Consider the following 18,693-nt stretch of genomic DNA (forward strand, 5'->3'; position numbering starts at 1 on the left):
AAAGTGCCAAAAAATACATTTCAAAAACTCAACAGCGATGTCCCTTTGTAGAAATCAAACCCCCTGAGACTCCAAGTCTTTGCCACACTGGCTAAATTGCTCTGTACAGCGGAGAGGAACTGGAGAGTTGGTGGTGACGCCTCTCATGCGCTGTTTTAGTCAGATACAGATCGGACCGTTCGGCAGATGTTCAGAAACATAATGGCTCGCTGCGTCTCCATACAAAACATAAAGCATGATGAAATCTGGAGAAACTCTTTATTTTTATTGTTTTATTAGTTTTCCACACTTATGACACACAACTATAAAAAATAACTCAATAAGGCTAAAATAATAAAGAAATATGGATTTGAAGAAATGAGTTTGCTGATGTGGTTGTAGTTGCGAGGGGCAGCCACTAGGTGCCTCTAAAGAGATTCATTTACTGTATTTTTAGTGGTTATTGTTCATTATTTTTGTTCCTGACAGAACTTTTAAGGGACATTTTAATGAAAGAACAATAAATTGTGAAAAATATAGATTGACATGACGGGTTAAAAGAAGATAAGGTAAGATTTGGAAGTTGAGGGAATGTTATACATTTAGTCATACAATGTAACAGGTACACAAATCACATTTGAAATGGTCTTAATTAGATAATTCTTCCAGTTGGAACTGTTGCTGTGGCACTTGATCGACTAAGATGAAGCTGTACTTGATTCTTGATGTACTGATGATCATTAGTCCACATATTCACACACATTGGATGAATGCAAGAAATGCACAGTTTGTTTGCTCATAATGCAGTGTGCCTTACATTGTCATAGCAAGCTGTACATGTTCATCTTAATGTAAATCAAAATATGAAATAGAAAAATAATGACGACAATACACTGTAAACAAAGAGCAGAGCGATGTAGAACCGTGTTTTTTTTAGAAACAGAGGAGAGAGACCAGCTCCCTGGTCGGTGTTTGTAAGACACACACACACGCACACACGCGCACACACACGCACACGCACACACACGCACACACACACACACACGCACTAAACAGGTGCCGATGACTGAGACGTGTTTTTTTGTCGGCAGCATTTGCAGCAGAGGACGATCACCGTAACGATGATGACGAGGACTGTGAGCAGGATGAAGACTGCACCGACCCACGCTGCCAGACTCAGCTCTGGTGGGACAAACGAGAGTCACAGTTAGACCGATGGATCTGTCACTTTAAAGGTGCAATGTGTAAGAACTGGCCACATGCTGCGAACAACTAGGGGGCAGCATTTCACCTCTACTACCGGGTGTAAACGGATCCAAAAAAGCCAACTGCTAACTAATAGCAGTGTACGTTTTGAGAGTTTGTTCATCGAACTAAATCCAGAGTGACTGAATTCGAGCTAACTGCTACTGAAGCTCCATCCGTCTCTCTAAGCCTAGCCCGCTCTCCTCCCAGCGTAGTAGTCTCCTTATGGACGGGAGGAAGAGGCGAGGGTGCCAGATGTCTTTTTGCAAGTACAAGACAGGACGGGGCGGGGCTATCTGTTAGCATGCTGATTTCACTAGATTTCTCTGAAACAATAAAAAGACGTCTTCTTTTAATTTTTTAAACAAAAATTCGGATCACATCTTAAACATTGCACTTTTAAACCTAGATTATAGTTTTTAACCACTAGTAGCTCTATGTTTGAATGTGTTTGGAACACCGGACATAATGTTTCCATGCCATATTAAAATCTAATCACACACAGAAAACATTTAAGGAATGACTACCCATTTGTTTTTTGTGATGCACATAAAACAAATGGGTGGAATCCCACCCATTTTCACCGTATTTTCAAAACACAAAAACATCTGCTTAGCAGATGTTTTATGAATGAAAATTCCTGTTTGTTAGGCTTGAGGGATACACAGTGTGTTTAGAGTGACTCAGAGACTTGACCACAAAGTACGTCAACCGGTACGATCTCCAAGCACTTAGACAAAAAAACATCTTATCCATAAAAACCACAAGCAGGACTCATGATCCCCCCCCCCCCCCCCCCCCCCCCCCCACACACACACACACACACACACACACACACACACACACACACACACAATAAAAAAAGCCCAAAATGTGCATTCTTCCAGGAACTGAACCCAATGCTTGTGTCCATGTGAGTCTTTGCCCAGGCCATCACATGAGGACTGAGGCTCCTGCCTTAATGGGATGCTGATATAGAGTCATATGTATGTCTGTACCCTGTGTGGTTGCAACACGCTCTCACTCCCAACTCAAATACTGACACTTGGTCAGTGGCCCTGAGCTTCAAACTATGACACCCATCTAGCGTCAGTCCTGGACGTGTCAGTGAGGTTGTGGGTTGGGTTCCACTAGTTACATCCATAGTGTCCTTTCAAAACAAACTTCCCACATAGGGTTACTTAGTTTTTAGATTTACTTAAGCAACAAAAGTACTTGGTTAGGTTTCCGGTGGTATGGGGTTAAAATAAGTGCATTTGTTACATAAAATAACTACGCTATGATAGTCGGGAAGTAATGTAAGACACACAAGACACCAACAGTGCCTCCTGGGTGAAAGGGCTGTGTTTGTTTGACGAGTTGTGCAACACATTCTCACTTCAAACTTAGCCCCTAAGCTTCAAACTATGATACTACTACGTACTCCTCTAGCCTCAGTTTGGAACACGTCAGGGATGGCGTTTCATGCGTTTTACATACATGGTGTCTTTTCAAAATAAAACTTCCGTCTTCACAGGGCGTTAGGTTTAGGCAGTGGCGGGCCGTGCATTTCATACCTGGGCCTTCACTGCTGTCCTGCAGCTGAAACACAGCTACGGTTATTGTTTGTTTCGTGTTAAAATATAGCCAACACCTGTAGATAGAGTGTGTCTCCTCTCTGCTCTGGCTGCAGCGCGAGGCGCCTGTGAGTGCTTTGGGGCGGCGGAGCGGCTCACGGCAGCTCCCGCTGCTCGTTCACAACAGTGCAGAACGTACGAGCTTTAACGTCAGAGTCACCAGGAAAGTCTCCAACAACACCAGAAAAGGTCACTAGATTTGTCACTAGTAGCTTTTGACAAAAAAAGTCAACATGAGGGTTTGGAAAGTCGCCAGATTTAGCGAGAGAGTCACCAAGTTGGCAGCACTGGTACCGGCTAAATATGTCCCCAAAGCAACATTGGACGTAACAATGGTTCCTATCACATATTAAACCAAACAAAAATCCATCTTCATACAAATAATAATATATAAACAAGCATCTTAAAGCTACTGCAGATGTAAAAACCAGAGCTGCTGCTCACTATTTAAAGACAAAGTCCATCCTCCTTTCTTTGTTAACAAAGAGTTGAATCTCACGGTTGTTCAGTACATCCGTGCGTTTTAGTTCCATTAACTTGACTGGCTAAGGAGTGTCAAACATGTCATGTGACTGGTGAATCGCTTGAGTCAAGACTGATGTGCCAAAATGTCAACATTAAATTTCAGTCAAGCACAGGACACAAACAGTGGTCTCCTGGATAAAAGTCCTGTGTTTGACCTATCCACCACCCTGTGTGGAGCATCTAGCTCTTTATACCACGTCACTGGCTCTGACAGTCTAACAGCGATGCAGATGGGTTTACATTGGAGTCAGTTGAAAACCCTGGTGCGTCTCATACAAACGCCAAATGGTGCCTCGTGTGTCGATATCAAACTCAGAGGAGCAATGACCAACCGTCTGTATTTGACAAGCTGGGAGCGAGACCTGGGTGGTAGTAGTGTAGTGCATAGAGAGTGTGTGCACCTTGCAGGACGTTGCCGTCTCCGAGAGTGCACCACTGGATGCTCCAGGCTCCTAGCTGGGAGCTTTTGGGTCTGGAGGGGATGAAAGCTGCAACCATGAAGCAGTAACTCTGTCCTGCATTCAGCTTTGACACCTCTGCTGTACTGGAGTCAGATATGATGTCTCTCTGCCAGGTAAGAAGGAAATATTACTGTCAATCACTTCAACATCTATCCAACTCACCTTTAACATTTAGACATTCATAAATTCTTGAATTGATAAACACATTTATATATATATTTCAAATCTAAAATCTAAAGAAGGCAACGCAGGCAGGCAAGAAGGCAGCGTTTCAGTTAACGCTAAAACGTTTTTGTAGGACTTTGGAAAGATTCCATTTACTCCATGATCATTCTAGTTGGTATTCTCACTATTCAACTGTTTGTTAGTTTTCAATACTCTGGTGAGACTTTGTTTGTATGACTGAGCTTCATGTTGGTGGCAGCGTGGCAGCTGAACACTGTACCTTGCCTGTGCTTCCAGACTTGTAGTAGCTGATTTTATACTTGAGGTCTTTCTTGAAAACGTCTCTGAGGCTGAGCTGCTTCCCAAGCTCATGAACACCGCTCAGAGGATCTGTGATGTTGATGATTACTCTGCTCTCATCCACTTCTTCCACGGTGAAATTCACTGCGCTGATGTTCGCTAGAGGAGAGGACGAATCACCAGTGATGATGAGGCTCAGGCTTATTCAGGCGAGTTCAAAGCGTCTTATTCATAAAGCTGAAGGACGTGAGGTAACACTAGCTCTATCTTTCAGCCTTCGTCTCCTGTAGCGTAGTAAAACATTGCTGTAATTCAAACAATGTAAAAGCAAGTATCATGCCAGATAATAAAGAGAACTGACATTTTATTTCACCACACTGAATGTGTTTAAATGCGAGCTAGTATCCTCAGGTTTATCATTACCGGGTAATGTGTTGTGAATGTACACACCTTATCCTGCTTTTCAGAAAGCTGGACCGAGAGTACTCTGATCAAAAATACAGGATACACCTCATCCACTGTTGGTACCGAACGCAGTGACTGAGATTTTCACGATTTAAGACCCACATGCACACATATGATCAGAAACCTGACTACTATTAGAACCATGCATACAGGGAGATGACGAACTAGGTCTGACATATTCCATGAAAGAATCATATCCCAAATGTGATCAATGAGTCCTCCTGATGTGGACTCATTGGAAACATATTCGTGATAAACAAACACAATCTGAGAGGAAATATGTTTCCCTCGAAACGTAACTGATGATGCAGTTTCATTGTATCTGTTGTACGTTATTTTTAGGAGACCAGGCTGCTCATTGACAACTCTGATGTGTGTTATGTGTGGATTTCTTTTGCGTGTGCATGCTATACCTACTCTCTCTATAGGGGTTGAATGGAGGGCAAGGACTGTGAGGGAACTCCTCCAGGTCATAGTCATAGTCCACGGTCGCAGGCTCTGTTTTGATCTGGGCAGTGTAGGTCCTGTCAAACAGCAATACATAAATATGGGCTGAAGATAAGTAATATACATTCAACATGCGTGGAAGGATTTTGCACATGAAGTGTTTTGAAATGAGGCCAAAGCTCAAAAGTCTGAAGCAGGACGGTCAACCCTGAGATTCATCTCAAAGAGAGCACAGGACATTCTTACAATGAAATGTGAGAAGTACAATAATATTAAAGTCAGCATACTGAAACTAGAACAGATAATAGAACTTCAAATATACTTCATATACATCAAAATGTACACATGTGGCTACTCATAATATATGATAGATCAGAACCAAAAAAAGAACAGAGACATACAAGTCTCTGTAGGAAGATTATCACATTTGATTGGTGTTGTAATGAATGTAAAGTGCTCTAAGTTACTGAACCTACCGGATGCATAGGCCCAATAGAAACATTACAGAGCTGTTATTCAGGGCTTGAAAGGACAGAGGTCCTACCTGTCCAGAGGTCGGAGGTGGTCGGTCAAATCACATTCTGAATGTGACATTCGGATGCAGTCGGGACTCTCGCTCCACTCAGGGTCCTCACTGATAGTAACATGACAAAACACACAAAACAGAAGAACAATGATTTAAATATCGTCAATGCAATGTCCCCAAAAGTCATGAAAACACGGCTGTGTGTGTGTGTGTGTGTGTGTGTGTGTGTGTGTGTGTGTGTGTGTGTGTGTGGACTCACCTATGGTACGAGACAGTGTATTTGTATTCAGAAGGGCTAGTAGTCCAGACCAGGATGGTTTTAAAGTCCAGAGACACCCAGCGTACATTCTCCGCTTTAGGCACAAAGTCCTCATCTTTGAAAAAATAATGTAACAACATAAATGTTCTGCTCACCCATGATCTCCCTTCCTGTTTTAGTTGTGTTAGTGTAGTATCACAACGAATACTTCTATGTCCACTTTGATAGATCTGTAAACTTTGACATCTACCTCCCTATCCTCCTCTTTCTCATAAGCAGACCATAATTACAGTCAGACCCTGCCAGTGGGCAGAGCTGAACTTGAGCCCGTTTGAGATACCTGGTGTCCAGCACATTCTTAACATTCCATCGTGTTCTCATTGCGTTCATTTCTTAAAACGTCCAAATGTTGTGGGACATTTTGTTCATTCCTGGCTTCTAACCCATTCCCACACGCCTTTCAATAAAAACGCTGCGTCATGATCAGTTAAATACCCTGATGGAGCATTAACTGATTACAGAACAACTGAAGAATGTTACAACCGTGCAAAGTTCTTCTTCCATCAATCTCATGAAGATTCCTGCTTTAAAGAATTGGCCAGACTTACTATATGAACATTTCACTCTATGAATATTAGTGACATTTACAATACAAATACATGTCGAACATGTATTTTATCTACAGTTTGTATACCTGGAATATTGAATGCATTATATATTTAGGCCGAACAAACAAATGTATAATACCTAACTTAACATAACAAATTATTGGCGTCTATCCAAGATGTAGAATTCCTCTCTGACACAGTGGACCCGCTGTGAAATAAGTTGCATCATATTGGAACACAGTATATCAGCATATTTGATGAGCTAAACAGCGTATATGTGGTGGCGGGACATTAAGGTGACCAGTGGTGGTCATGGCACCAGAGACTAAAGTCTGATCATCACACAAAGCCCAACACAAATGGGCAGAGTAGACAATTCCACAGACGGTCTGGGGGGTATTTTCTACTATAGAATTAGTCTACTGTATACTGTAACCCCCCCCCCAAGAGAGAAAACATGATGCTGTGCCCCTTAGGGTGCCCATCTGGTGGAAAAAGCATGATGAAGTGACCTTTGGGTGCGCTTTTAGTGTATAAATCATGATGACGTGCCCTGTAGGGTGCCCATCTCGTGGAAAGAGATGGTGACGTTCCCTCGAGGGTGCTCTTCCAGTGGAGAAAAATAAATAAAGTGCCCTCTAAGTGTACCCTTCCAGTGGAGGAAAAGTCAGGACGTGCCTTCCAGAGATACATTCCAGTGGAGAAAACATGATACCTTACATGCACAAAACATGCACGCTTATCTATCTATCTATCTATCTATCTATCTATCTATCTATCTATCTATCTATCTATCTATCTATCATGTGCTTTTACCTGCAGTAGTGATGATCCAAGCAGACAGCCACACTCCCAGATAAAGCACAGTTTTGATAGATGCCATGTTACCACAACCCAGAATCCTTTCTCTATCAAAGCTTGATCTTGTGAGAGCTCCCTGAACCCAGGAGACGTAGCTGTAGGTAAGATGTTCCTCAGGGTTTAAGCTGCTCAGACTGACTGTTGTTTCCGGTCCACAATACAGAGAGCGTGAGAGCTGTAAATGGGGGAACTGGGGGACGGTTCAGGGTTCCGTCTCGTTCTGCCTGCTGATCCCTCCCACGTGCCGGCATTCTGATGGGGGGAGTGTACAAGGATCTGTTCAGTTTGAACTCCTCCTTTCACCAAAGCACAGATGAAGGACATGAATGTCCTTGGACCGACACACGGCACTTTGAAAGTTGGAAAATGTCCCTGTGTGTAAACTCACAGAGACATGAGTAATCAGTTAGCAATGGTTACACCCACAAAGGACACGAACCAAATAGTTCATTCTTTCTTTGTGGGAAGAAGATTCTCGGCCCCATGCTGCTCATCGTGTATTCAAGTGTATTTCAGTGAAAACCAAACAGCTTGAGGCCACGTTGCCTTGAAACCTTTACGCTTACCCCATTGTAAATGACATTTAAATTCTCAGTGGGATTATCTTGGCTAAATAAAGGTTGAATACAAAAATAAAAGTGTGTGGCGGTGCCTGTATCTGCAGAGACCCTCGGCCTATATTTCCTCTTTTCTTCTTACTTTGCTGGGTTATTTATTGTGTCCCATTAACATTAACAGTATAACGGCAAACCCATTCCAACGATTTATGCATTTAATATAAAAAACAACAACTGCAAACTTTGCTGCTGTAAGTTGACAAACCCTGTTGCTCGTTTGAAACATCCCTCGGCTCTTATTCTATTATCCCCTGGGACAGGAGAGCAGCCAAGGAATGTGGGACTGAAGAAAAGTGGAAACATATTAAGTAGGCATTCGCAAAAATAACAGCTAAAGAGGTACATCTCGATTCTCTTTGAAATAATTTCATCTATTTAAGGTAATGGCATTCGGGCGGATCAGAGATGTGCAGTAAAACGTTGTGACCTGTGTGGGAACAGTGTCATTTGGGGGAAACCTCCTGGTAGCAATTAGAAACATGTGACTGTTCTACTTGGACACACATACACAGAAACTCTGGGAAACACACACACACACACACACACAGAGAATAACACACTACAGTATATTTGTGTTACTCAACCTCCTAAAAATTACTCATCTGCAACTTATTTGCATCAACATTAACGCAGCTCAGATTGTTTTTTAATCAACATGTTAAGGAAAACAACACAGCAATTCATCCAGTAGTTTATTTTAGGGGTCTTGGGGGGCCCGTCGTTCATTCCCAGTCCGTCTCTGACTAAAAGTAATACCATACAGTATATAAAAAAAAGTTCAGGATTCCATCAAAAGTACTCAATGCAGAGAAATGGCCTCTGTGAGTGCATAGTATCTAATAATACTACACTATATATACTATATATATAAATCATATTACTAGATTATTATCATCGCTCCTGTTTAAGCAGCATTTTACTGTAGTTAGTTGAGATGGAGCACATTTTGGACTATTTCACATCAAATATTTTTTTTCATATTTATCTGCTACTTATTTTCTTGATCTATCCACTTTATTGTAACTATAGCTGTCAGATTAATGCAGTGGAGTGAAAAGTACAATATTACCGTCTGAAAGTGTAGAGTAAAGTTTGTTTGAGAAGAATAGGATTGATATGAATAAGGCCATTGACCATTTTCATGGTCAAAGTACAACTAATGACGCCATCTTCTCTTCGTACTGGTACTGAAACCGAGTGACAGCTGCTTCAAATCAGTGAGGAATCTGTTTCTTATTACCAATCGTAAAGCCTTTCCTAGAGGCTAACATTTGGAGCAAATTTTGTGGCTCGGAAAGTAAAGTCCATCAACAACGAAGAAGAACCAATGCTGGTACATTGTGTCAGAATATGAGCTTTATCTATCTGCAGATCACAGTCAAGTGTACCGTAGCAATAATCCCTACGATATGATCTGCAGTTAAATACCACAGTATGCCATATATTCAATGATAATGGAATTAAAATAAGGTCTAGATCTTGCCTGTTCTAATTACTTTTAAGTAGGTTTTAAAGTTTTCCTTCCCAAAGATCTGTTAAAAACATAAGAACTTGAGACCGCACCCCTGAAAAACTACGAGTCGATGTCTCCTTCACCCCCACCCTACTCCCAATATATGAATACAGCTGGCAACTGTCGGCAGTGTAGAAAGGGTGGAGTGTGAAATATTGAGAACATGCAACTGAGAGCAGAGTAGCAGAAATACAACCTCTACGTGTAGCTGTAGTGATTTACAGTGTTGATAGTGGAACAGTGTTTGTGCCGTGTTTAAACACTCTCCACCACTCTCTCATATTCTCGGCTGGGCTAATTCTGCACAAGATGCGTTTACGCTCAGTATTGAGTGTAGGTCACCCGCTATTTGGCAGCACTGAGAGCTCAATACTGTAGACACCAGGCAGCAACCTCCATGTCTGAAAAGTGAAGCCAATGCTGAAGTGTCTTAAAGCTGCATTCTCTCTAATGTCCACCAGGGGGCGACTCCTCTGGTTGTATAGAAGTCTATGAGAAAATGACTCTACTTCTCTGTTGATTTATTACCTCAGTAAACATTGTAAACATGAGTTTATGGTCTCAATCTCTAGTTTCACGTCTTCTTCAATACAGCATGATGTTCATTTAGTAAATGATGGTCCATTTAGAGTCAAACAGACCATAAAGCAGGGTATGCTTTAGGGCGGGGCTTACTGTGATTGAAAGGTTTTTTTCATCTTACAACTTTAACCGTATCACAGTGTTTTCACTTCACGAAAGTTATAATAACAACATTTTGGTCACCTAAAAATGTCTTATTCAGCATTCGGTTGTACTTAGCTCCACCCTCTTGTGTCATTCCTGGTTCCAGAAATCCAAGATGGCGAGGAACAAATACCAATATCAAAAATGGTCAAAGTGCAGAACTCCAGTCTTCAAAATGTCTATGGTAGTTACGCACATACAAAAAAAGAAAGATAGAGGTTGAGGCTGTGACTTCGCTGCTCAAAGTTCACCAAAGTTGAACACTAGATGGGAAGATGCAACGATTTGCTTTGCCATCGGTAGCCAATGTTTTATTAGCCCCTTCACTTGCATATAATGGGAATGGACGGGAGGCGAAAGTTTGCCAATGTTCATTTTTCGCATGTGTATAACACTAGTTACACACGGGGGGCTTTATGTGGCCCGTGTAGACAGCTGTATACAAAGGTATTTGTAGACTCCTTAAACTAGCAGTTCAGTTCTGCAGTGAAGGTGGAGAGTTAGGGGGGACTGAAATCCTAGCAACTGCTAACAAGCCACACCCTCTACAGCGCCTCTTCTGCCTTCCCCTGGGGCTCACAGCGGGACACCAAGTACCGAACCAGCGCCATAAGAGTCTACAGCCATGTTAGCAGCTCTGTGACATCTGTGTCATCTTAGTTTAATAATTTCACCCTGAATCCAAAAATGTTACGGTGGTGTTAGGGAAAAAAGTCAGGAGATCAAGTCTCTAGTCTTCCTTGCTGAATGCTATGCTATGCTAGCATAGCAGCAATGCCATGTACTTGGCCATGAGTGTACTTCTGTAGGACTTAAGCTACGCCTCAGTCTGGCATGTTACGTTAGGGGATGGCAGATTCCAAGAAACAATAAAACAAGTCTGGAGAAACTGACTTTTTATATATAGTTATATTTCAGCAGAATGTCCTCCCTATCTCGGGGTGTGGAAAACTGCATAAGCATAGCTAGGAGCAGCTGCAGAAGCATGATCATCAAGTGATGGGTTGACCCAACCTCTGTGCATTTATTGGCCTTTTTGTCAAACACATGCTTCATACCATCTCATGTTTATATGGAGTCAAATGGGCAAGAATGGATTCTTTGTAAACAACCCTTGCCTCAAGCTGCATCTATTAATGAAATTACTTTGTAAATAGCTGAAACCACAGACAGCTGTTTTTAATCACTGAGACAAAGAGCACAAACACACGCACACAGAAAATGAACAAAGCGTCTTAGTGCTGTCAGTCAAACACAGTGGTGGGCCGTCAGGGCCTTCTCTGCTGGCCTAAACACAATCACAAAATCATAGCTATTTTATAATTTTTCACAAATACACTACATGTATTCTAATTATTTTTCCCATTATCTTATTTTCTCATTTCACAGCTACTGTCTTCCTCAGTTGCTCTGCTTCCAGTGCAGCTTGTTTTAAGTAGAGCTTTTATCCAATCAGAGTTCACCTCTGTGTCTCCAGGTAGAAGAGAGGCCCCAGGCCTGCAGACTCACCAGTGAATCCATGTGCAGTTTGAGTGAATGGGGACGATATTGTTGATTGTCATAGTCTTCAACCAATCAGATCTTTAGTTTGACATGTTGGGCGTATTCTTTTACATGCCAGAACTACCGAGGTAGCCTACAATACGTCAGCATTAACGTGCAGCTCAGCAATAACGTGCGGCGTGATTGGTCAGTGGGCTAGCGTGACTGTTTTGACGCTTAAGCAGCTAGCAGAAGTTAGAAGTAGTTTTAACAGTTCAAGTTGAACGATATGTAAGAAGTTATGACATTGACATGACATTTTTAGCGTTTTGCTTGGTGTAGATTATTCTTTTTTCTCCTTAGCTTTGTTGTTTTTAACCCTCAATGGCTGAAGGAGGAGAAACGGATTTCTCAAGGACATTTCCAGGAAAAGGATTTGTACGAACAGTATTTCTGGCTGACAGCGTCGGAGAAGCGTTGCACATTTTATGGCTAAGAATGCATTTTATTAATCTTTACCTCCTCAGAGTGATGTTTGTTTGTTTGTTGAATTTGTAATTTCTGTATTCAGTGGCAGTTTGTCACAGTTACACTTCCTCCAAGAGACTCGCAAGTGAATGTAATATCCTGTATATCCCAACTTTTTTGGGGGTAGTCCTGTTCTACCTCTCTGTCTAAAGTATTTGCAAAATCAATTAAAAAAAAGATTTGAAAAGAAAGCATTTTATTTGCAACTGAGCGCCTTGGTGTTCGGAGCTATGCTACGCTAACCTATGTTGGCTAACCAAGGCAGCAACACAACACCATAGCACGGCAGGACACTTCCAAGCTACGTTGCTTTTGAAAACTTTTGGAGAGACCCGAGTGGATCTACAACTCATCAAACGCGTTCACAGGAGGACCTCTGGCTGGAACTGAACCGCACCGATGTTCTGTACAACCGCGTCATTAAACTCTGTGTTAACAAAGAAAGGAGGATGGACTTTGTCTTTAAGTGAACAGCAGCTTTGGTAAGTGAAGTGCTTTTGTGTTTATACATCTGCAGTAGCGTTAATACTGTGTTCATTTGTCTATGGTGTCGTTTTTATGATATGGTTAATATTTAGCGCTGCAGTGTTGCTGGATTGATGTGTCATGCTTTGTTGTCATATAAATATATATGTGACTGGTTCTTGTGAGTTTGTTCTTGTCATTGTGTTAATTACATTGATTTGGACTATATGCATTGTCCCATCATGCACGGGGTTAGGGTCGGACATGTGATTCTCTGTTTGGGCTGTTGTTTTCTTTTACAAAGCAACAATTATGGTCTGGAGAAAAGGGGATTGTGTGGCGATTGCTTTAGCCCTGTTTGAATCAGTAAGGAACAGCTAAACACTGCGGGGAGAGTTTGTAGTGTGTGTGCTGCTGTTGTTTTCCTGCTAAGCTAGTTTAGCATAGCTTCCCAGAAGACACGCGCCACACCAGAGTACAATGTTGTGGTTCTGGGGGGTCAGACAGCATGTTGCCAGGTTGAGCGTCGTCCACCGAAAACATATTTCCCACAATTTAAGCTTCTGCATTTTCCAAATGCACTAGTATTATTCAAACATATTGTTCAGTTCGTAAGCCTTGTACCTTAATACGCATACGTGTATTGTTACACCCCTAGAAACAAATAATAACCGTAGCTGTGGCGTCATCATGAGGTTATTAGGAGGTGGTTCAACTGCAGAAGGACAGCACAGAAGGCCCAGCTATAAAATGCACGGCCCACCACTGGAATACACAACCACGTGTTTAAAACTGCGACCATAGTGGAACGTCATAGTTTGATGCATAGGGATAATACCCAGTGAGTTAAAAAGTGAGGCCAAAGGGTCCTTGTAGCTGACGCTGATAAGACCGGCGTATACACCTTGCCATGCGAACTGGTCGTGATTTGTATGATTGTCAAGTAGTTTATGTAGCACCCCAATTTAAAACACTCATGGGCCCACACACACTCCCTCACATTAAACTAAGAAACCGTTGCAGGCCTGTGTAGATCAGGTGCGGCGCTGCCTCCCGAATCCTCGTCCTCAGCCGAAACAGTTACACGGCAAATCCAAAACTCCACATTTCAATGTCAGTCCTTGAGAAAAAGAGTATCGTCCAAGATACCACGCCGACAGCGGAGGTGATGGCCAGCGGTGGTGAAATCCACACCAGGAACACACCACCAGTCTGTCTTGGTCCGCGATGGCATCCTCCGGTCCAGTGACTCAGCAACTTGTAGTTTACCCAGCAAAACTTGTACAAAACTCTCAGAACAGTCTACTGAGACTAACAAACGATGTACCGTGCTGTCTAACAGCTAAACAGCTTTATTCTGTAACCTAAACATTTAATTTTACGCAATTATAATATATCTTGTTTACTGTAATTTTGATTACTTTGTGTGTTAAACTCTTAACTGTTTTGCCTTTGTTTACTCATAATGATGATTGAGTTTTTTGTTGTTGTAAGATTACCATATGACCTGGAGGTTCAGACGAAGCGAAAACAGCAAACCTTTCTGTTATTCTAGAGACAGTGCATTTGTTTCTTTTGTTGTTTGTGCGTGAAGCTGTTTTGTTGTCCTCTAGTTTTCACGGTGTTCCATGAGAGGACAAAAATAAATGTATGGACTCTTTTATGACCAGCGTGGCTACAGTCCTGGCCATTCGTCCATGTGTGACGAGTTCGCAATGGGTTGCATAAAAAGTATTGTGCCCCACCTGACCCTGAAGCAGCACACAACAAAATGTCCAGAAATCTGTTCTGTGCTGTACTTGGCCGTGAGTGTACTCCTGTGGGACCTGTGTTATGTTAGGGGATGGCAGATTCCAAGAAACTACACAGCAAGTCTGGAGGAACTCTGACTTTTTATGAATAGTGATATTTCAGCAGAATGTCCTCCCTATCTCGGGGTGTGGAAAGCTCCAGCAGTGATACTGGTGTAAGGAATGCCGGTTCCCTGGAAGTGTGCTATATTGGAAGGCTCATAAGCACAATAGAATAAATCTAATAGACCGCTTTAAACTCGACAACAAAAACACATTAAATAGACCCCTTTGTATTTCCTGTTGCAGTGTTTGTTAATGCAGTAACTGAAGGAAGCTCGTTGCCCTCGGAACAGAATGGCAATGAAAAGGTCTATAGACGCTCCCAGTCGCTCATGCCTCTGACTCACACACTGACTAACTGCATGTATGTCTCAGCTTTAGTTTGGCTACACGTACACACTGACCTCAGCAGTCACGGCTCTGTGGGATTCGGATGCTGTAACCTCGTAGTCATCGATGGCTGTCGGCTGCAGCTGGAACATCTACTGTACATAGACATAACTGCCTTTGTGCTACAAAGCACACTGTATGTAATCCATCGGGTTTAGTAATAATCAGGTTTATCCAGAAAAGTTTGGTACGCTTCGCCTCACAGCGTTGCCAACACCTGCGCAAAAGATACATCAAAACGTGCGGCCTGATCGGGAATTGTGTGCAATGATAAGAGATTCGCCCAGTGGTTCTCCCGAAAATCCCGAAATTTGGAGCAAAATTTCTCCATTCACAAAAAAAACACTTAACTTTGGGCCCATATTGAGTAGCCATACTTTAACGTAGAAAAATGATTCAAAGTTTAAAACATACACAAAACGCTGGACGTTATTGAGCCAAATGGACATTTTGATAGCTAGCGCAGTTTTCATGAAGACACAGATTAAGTTTCAGGAAAATTTGGGTCTGTTTCTGACTTTATAATTGGTGTGTATTGCGCAGCTTAGAGTGTGTGATGTCACCCCTAGAGTGAATTGACTCCACAATTTTCACTCTTCATGCATAATCTTTGGATTTAAAAGTTCTCCTCTCAGACGGGTCTTGGAGGAGCAGTGCTCTCGCTGGCGCTCGCCTGTAGAGACTTCTCCTGACGAGGACGCTCAGCTTGGTCAGCTGAACAGTCAGCTGAATCTATTTGAGGACGCTGATTGGCTAAATTGTATGTCACACATTTATATCTTTAATCAGCAATTGGCTAAACTGCTTCATAGACCCGCCTCCTGTGGGCGCTTTCTCCAGCGCCCCAGAGCTGCTGAGACATGCAGACAGGCGGAGAGGACGAGTAGGGAGCATGTATTTGGCGCAGATATATTTTACACATATTACTGGGTGATTCCATATTTCAAAAATATTATTATTAGTAGTAGTAGTATTGTATTTGTTGCGGCTCAAGGTGGGGCGGCGCCCTAGCGCCCTCTATTGACCAGCCGCCACTGGCTGCTAGTAAAGACAACACGGTCAGCACCACCTGTAATCAGTTGTCCATGTTAAATTAACCTGGTAGTCGATCGGTAATCAATGTTTGATTTCCGGGAAATGGTCACGTGATAGGGGTGTGACGAAATGGAAACAGAGTAGTGTGGATTATTAATTTTCCGTTGACCCACTTCTTGCTTTAAACCCAATGAATCATCATGACACCACCACCACTGAGCTGTTCCTGTCTGCCTGGTTCTCTGCATCTGGGTTCCAGAGCCACAGATCTGATCATGTTTTCCTGAACACTGAAAAAACAGAATCAGAGATATTCTGTTCAACTGCTCTGTCCCTTTTTTCCACACACACACACACACACACACACACACACACACACACACACACACACACACACACACACACACACACACACACACATACACACAGAGTAATAAGAAACCTCATGAGAGCATCAGATAAACATGACCCCAGTCAAGCCTGAACAGGCCAAACCTACAGTATTTTCTAACACAAACTCAGCATTAAGTGGAGTCCAGAGAGAGCCATGGGTGGAGTGATAGTCATTTTTTTAACCAAATACAGACCATAAACATGAAGGTTTTTCAAAATCTCCTCCTTTCCCATCATCAGTACACGAGTATGCTTGTAAAATAGGCAGATCTACCACAGATGATCTGTGAGATAGGCTGTATTTCACACAAGGAAATAATGACAAAAACAATTCATTTCCATGTGATTCATTTTATATCAACATGGCACCTATTTATATGTAAATATATTATGACTTGATACCATGACTGCATAATAAACTATATTTGTCTTGCAAGTAACGCACCAAAAGTGTGTAAATCCTTTGGTCAATACTTGTATAATAGATAAATGGCAGGAGGGGCATTGTTAGTGTCCTCAAACTGTAAAGAGGACGTGGTTGTACAATGATGTAAATCTTTTATTTCTCAACGTGTTTCGGGTTAGGGTTAGATGACGGCATTGGTCTGAAACACTACATGCCTCGATACGCGCTTCACAGAGAACTCCCTGGATTACTCGGCACATGCTTCCTTCCTATTCTGTGTGTTACTTAATCCGTTTCTCTTTCAAACTCTCAAACCAGAGTTAGTGATTGTTGGAACAGTGGAAAGACTCTCACAGACGGCTTTGATGAGATTTACTTTGTTTCGTGACAGTTTGAATAAAGTGTGTTTTACGAAGATCAGCAAGGTGAATTATTACAATTGTCCGAATCCCTGCTGAGCTCGTGAATACTGCAGAGTGGATTGTTACGGGAATGCTGGTTGTAACCTTTTTCCACTTAATACAACAGCTAAAAGAAAAAGGGGCTGAAGAGTCATTATGTCATCAAGCTAAAACAATGTTTTAGTTTTCAACGTTCCTGGAAACTTGATATATTTCTCTCATGCTGACTGTAAACTATGAAGCTGCATAATCTTCATTAGATAGCTGTGGCCGTCACACAGCGACAGCATCGATACGCGTCTCCAAATGGAGCATTAATCATTCCACTCCTCTGATGTGGCATGTGATCTTACGTTAGCCTTATTAATAACCTTAGCTATTCAACTTTCATACAGTGATCATTGGGAACAGGGCGGCTGTGCTCAGTCCATCACCACGGTAACAACCATCAACACATTTCCATTCTCAGCAAAAGACCAATTATCGTTTCCTCTGGAGCATCACAGAGGATTACAGCGCCAACATCGCAAGCGACAGCCACAGTGCTGCCCGAGCCGACAGTGTTAACCTGAGAGGACCGGAGAGTCCGTGCTGAAAGGTGAACTTCTTTTCATTTAAAGGGTCGCCCCCAAATTACCGCAATTACTTTTTTTTCTTCTCCATCGTGGTATCTGACCATTTAGATAGTTCAATTCAGATATCTGTCTCTAAAGCTTCACCAATACAATGGAGGTTAATGAAAATCAAGTTTGTGGTGCAGCATTAAAAAGAATACATCTTATAATTCAACAGCAATATCTCTGTCTAGTAACAGTACCGCTGTTACTCGGGTCAATCCACTTCCACAGAACACCGTTTACAGCTTTCATTGGAACTACTTTCTACTGAGGAAGTAGTCCCTGTGCTCTGATCACATCAGATTACAGACCTGGAATCTCCAGCAACAACAATAATGTGACACATCGTGACACATACAGTATTTTCCAAATAAATATTTCCTTCCTGTTAATAACGTTGTGGAGCCTCAGATTCATCATAACCCTCATGTTGGGAACCACGAAGTCACTCAGTCCTGAAACATTGTAAATGGATGATGGATTTAAGACATGAACATTATGCACCTCAGCTTTCAGTGTATGTAAATATAAATGATTAATAGTATAGTTTTTACAGTATACTTTTTGTTACACGTCATTTTCTGTAAGTGCCGTTCTCATCGATCTCACTTCACCATGTTTGTAACGGCGTCGCTGTTTCAAACTCAACACTTGGATCCCTCCTGAATGAAGACATTCAATGGAGCACACATTACATGTAGGCTCTCTGGGCTTCCTCACTGTTAATTCTCTGCATATCTGGAGGATATTCTGTTCTTTTGGACGATCCAACGCTAACTCACTCCCAAGGTCAGGATGTTATTAGAGCTC

At 42.1% G+C, this 18,693-nt stretch overlaps 1 protein-coding gene across 1 annotated transcript; it reads right to left on the reverse strand.

Moving 5' to 3' along the window:
- Positions 1 to 288: 288 nt before the first annotated feature.
- On the reverse strand, positions 289 to 7,557 carry LOC306706707 (tissue factor-like). Its single transcript, XM_079173871.1, has 7 exons — positions 7,413 to 7,557; positions 5,989 to 6,103; positions 5,748 to 5,837; positions 5,174 to 5,280; positions 4,272 to 4,450; positions 3,767 to 3,932; positions 289 to 1,161 (listed from the first exon to the last, which is right to left on the reverse strand). The coding sequence occupies exons 1-7, from the start codon at positions 7,477 to 7,479 to the stop codon at positions 1,028 to 1,030; spliced, it is 858 nt and encodes a 285-aa protein (XP_079029997.1). The 5' UTR covers positions 7,480 to 7,557; the 3' UTR covers positions 289 to 1,027.
- Positions 7,558 to 18,693: the final 11,136 nt, after the last annotated feature.

The sequence above is a fragment of the Pholis gunnellus genome, assembly GCF_910591455.1.
Source record: "Pholis gunnellus genome assembly, chromosome: 14".
Taxonomy (NCBI): domain Eukaryota; kingdom Metazoa; phylum Chordata; class Actinopteri; order Perciformes; family Pholidae; genus Pholis; species Pholis gunnellus.

Bases quoted from the DNA above. Each gene is read 5' to 3' on its own strand.
- LOC306706707 (XM_079173871.1), bottom strand. From the start codon at position 7,479: ATGGCATCTATCAAAACTGTGCTTTATCTGGGAGTGTGGCTGTCTGCT. The intron at 4,451-5,173 runs GTAGGTATAGCA...CCTCTCCTCTAG, and splicing joins ATTCAACCCCTATAGAGAGA to CGAACATCAGCGCAGTGAAT. The intron at 3,933-4,271 runs GTACAGTGTTCA...CTTACCTGGCAG, and splicing joins AGTCTGGAAGCACAGGCAAG to AGAGACATCATATCTGACTC.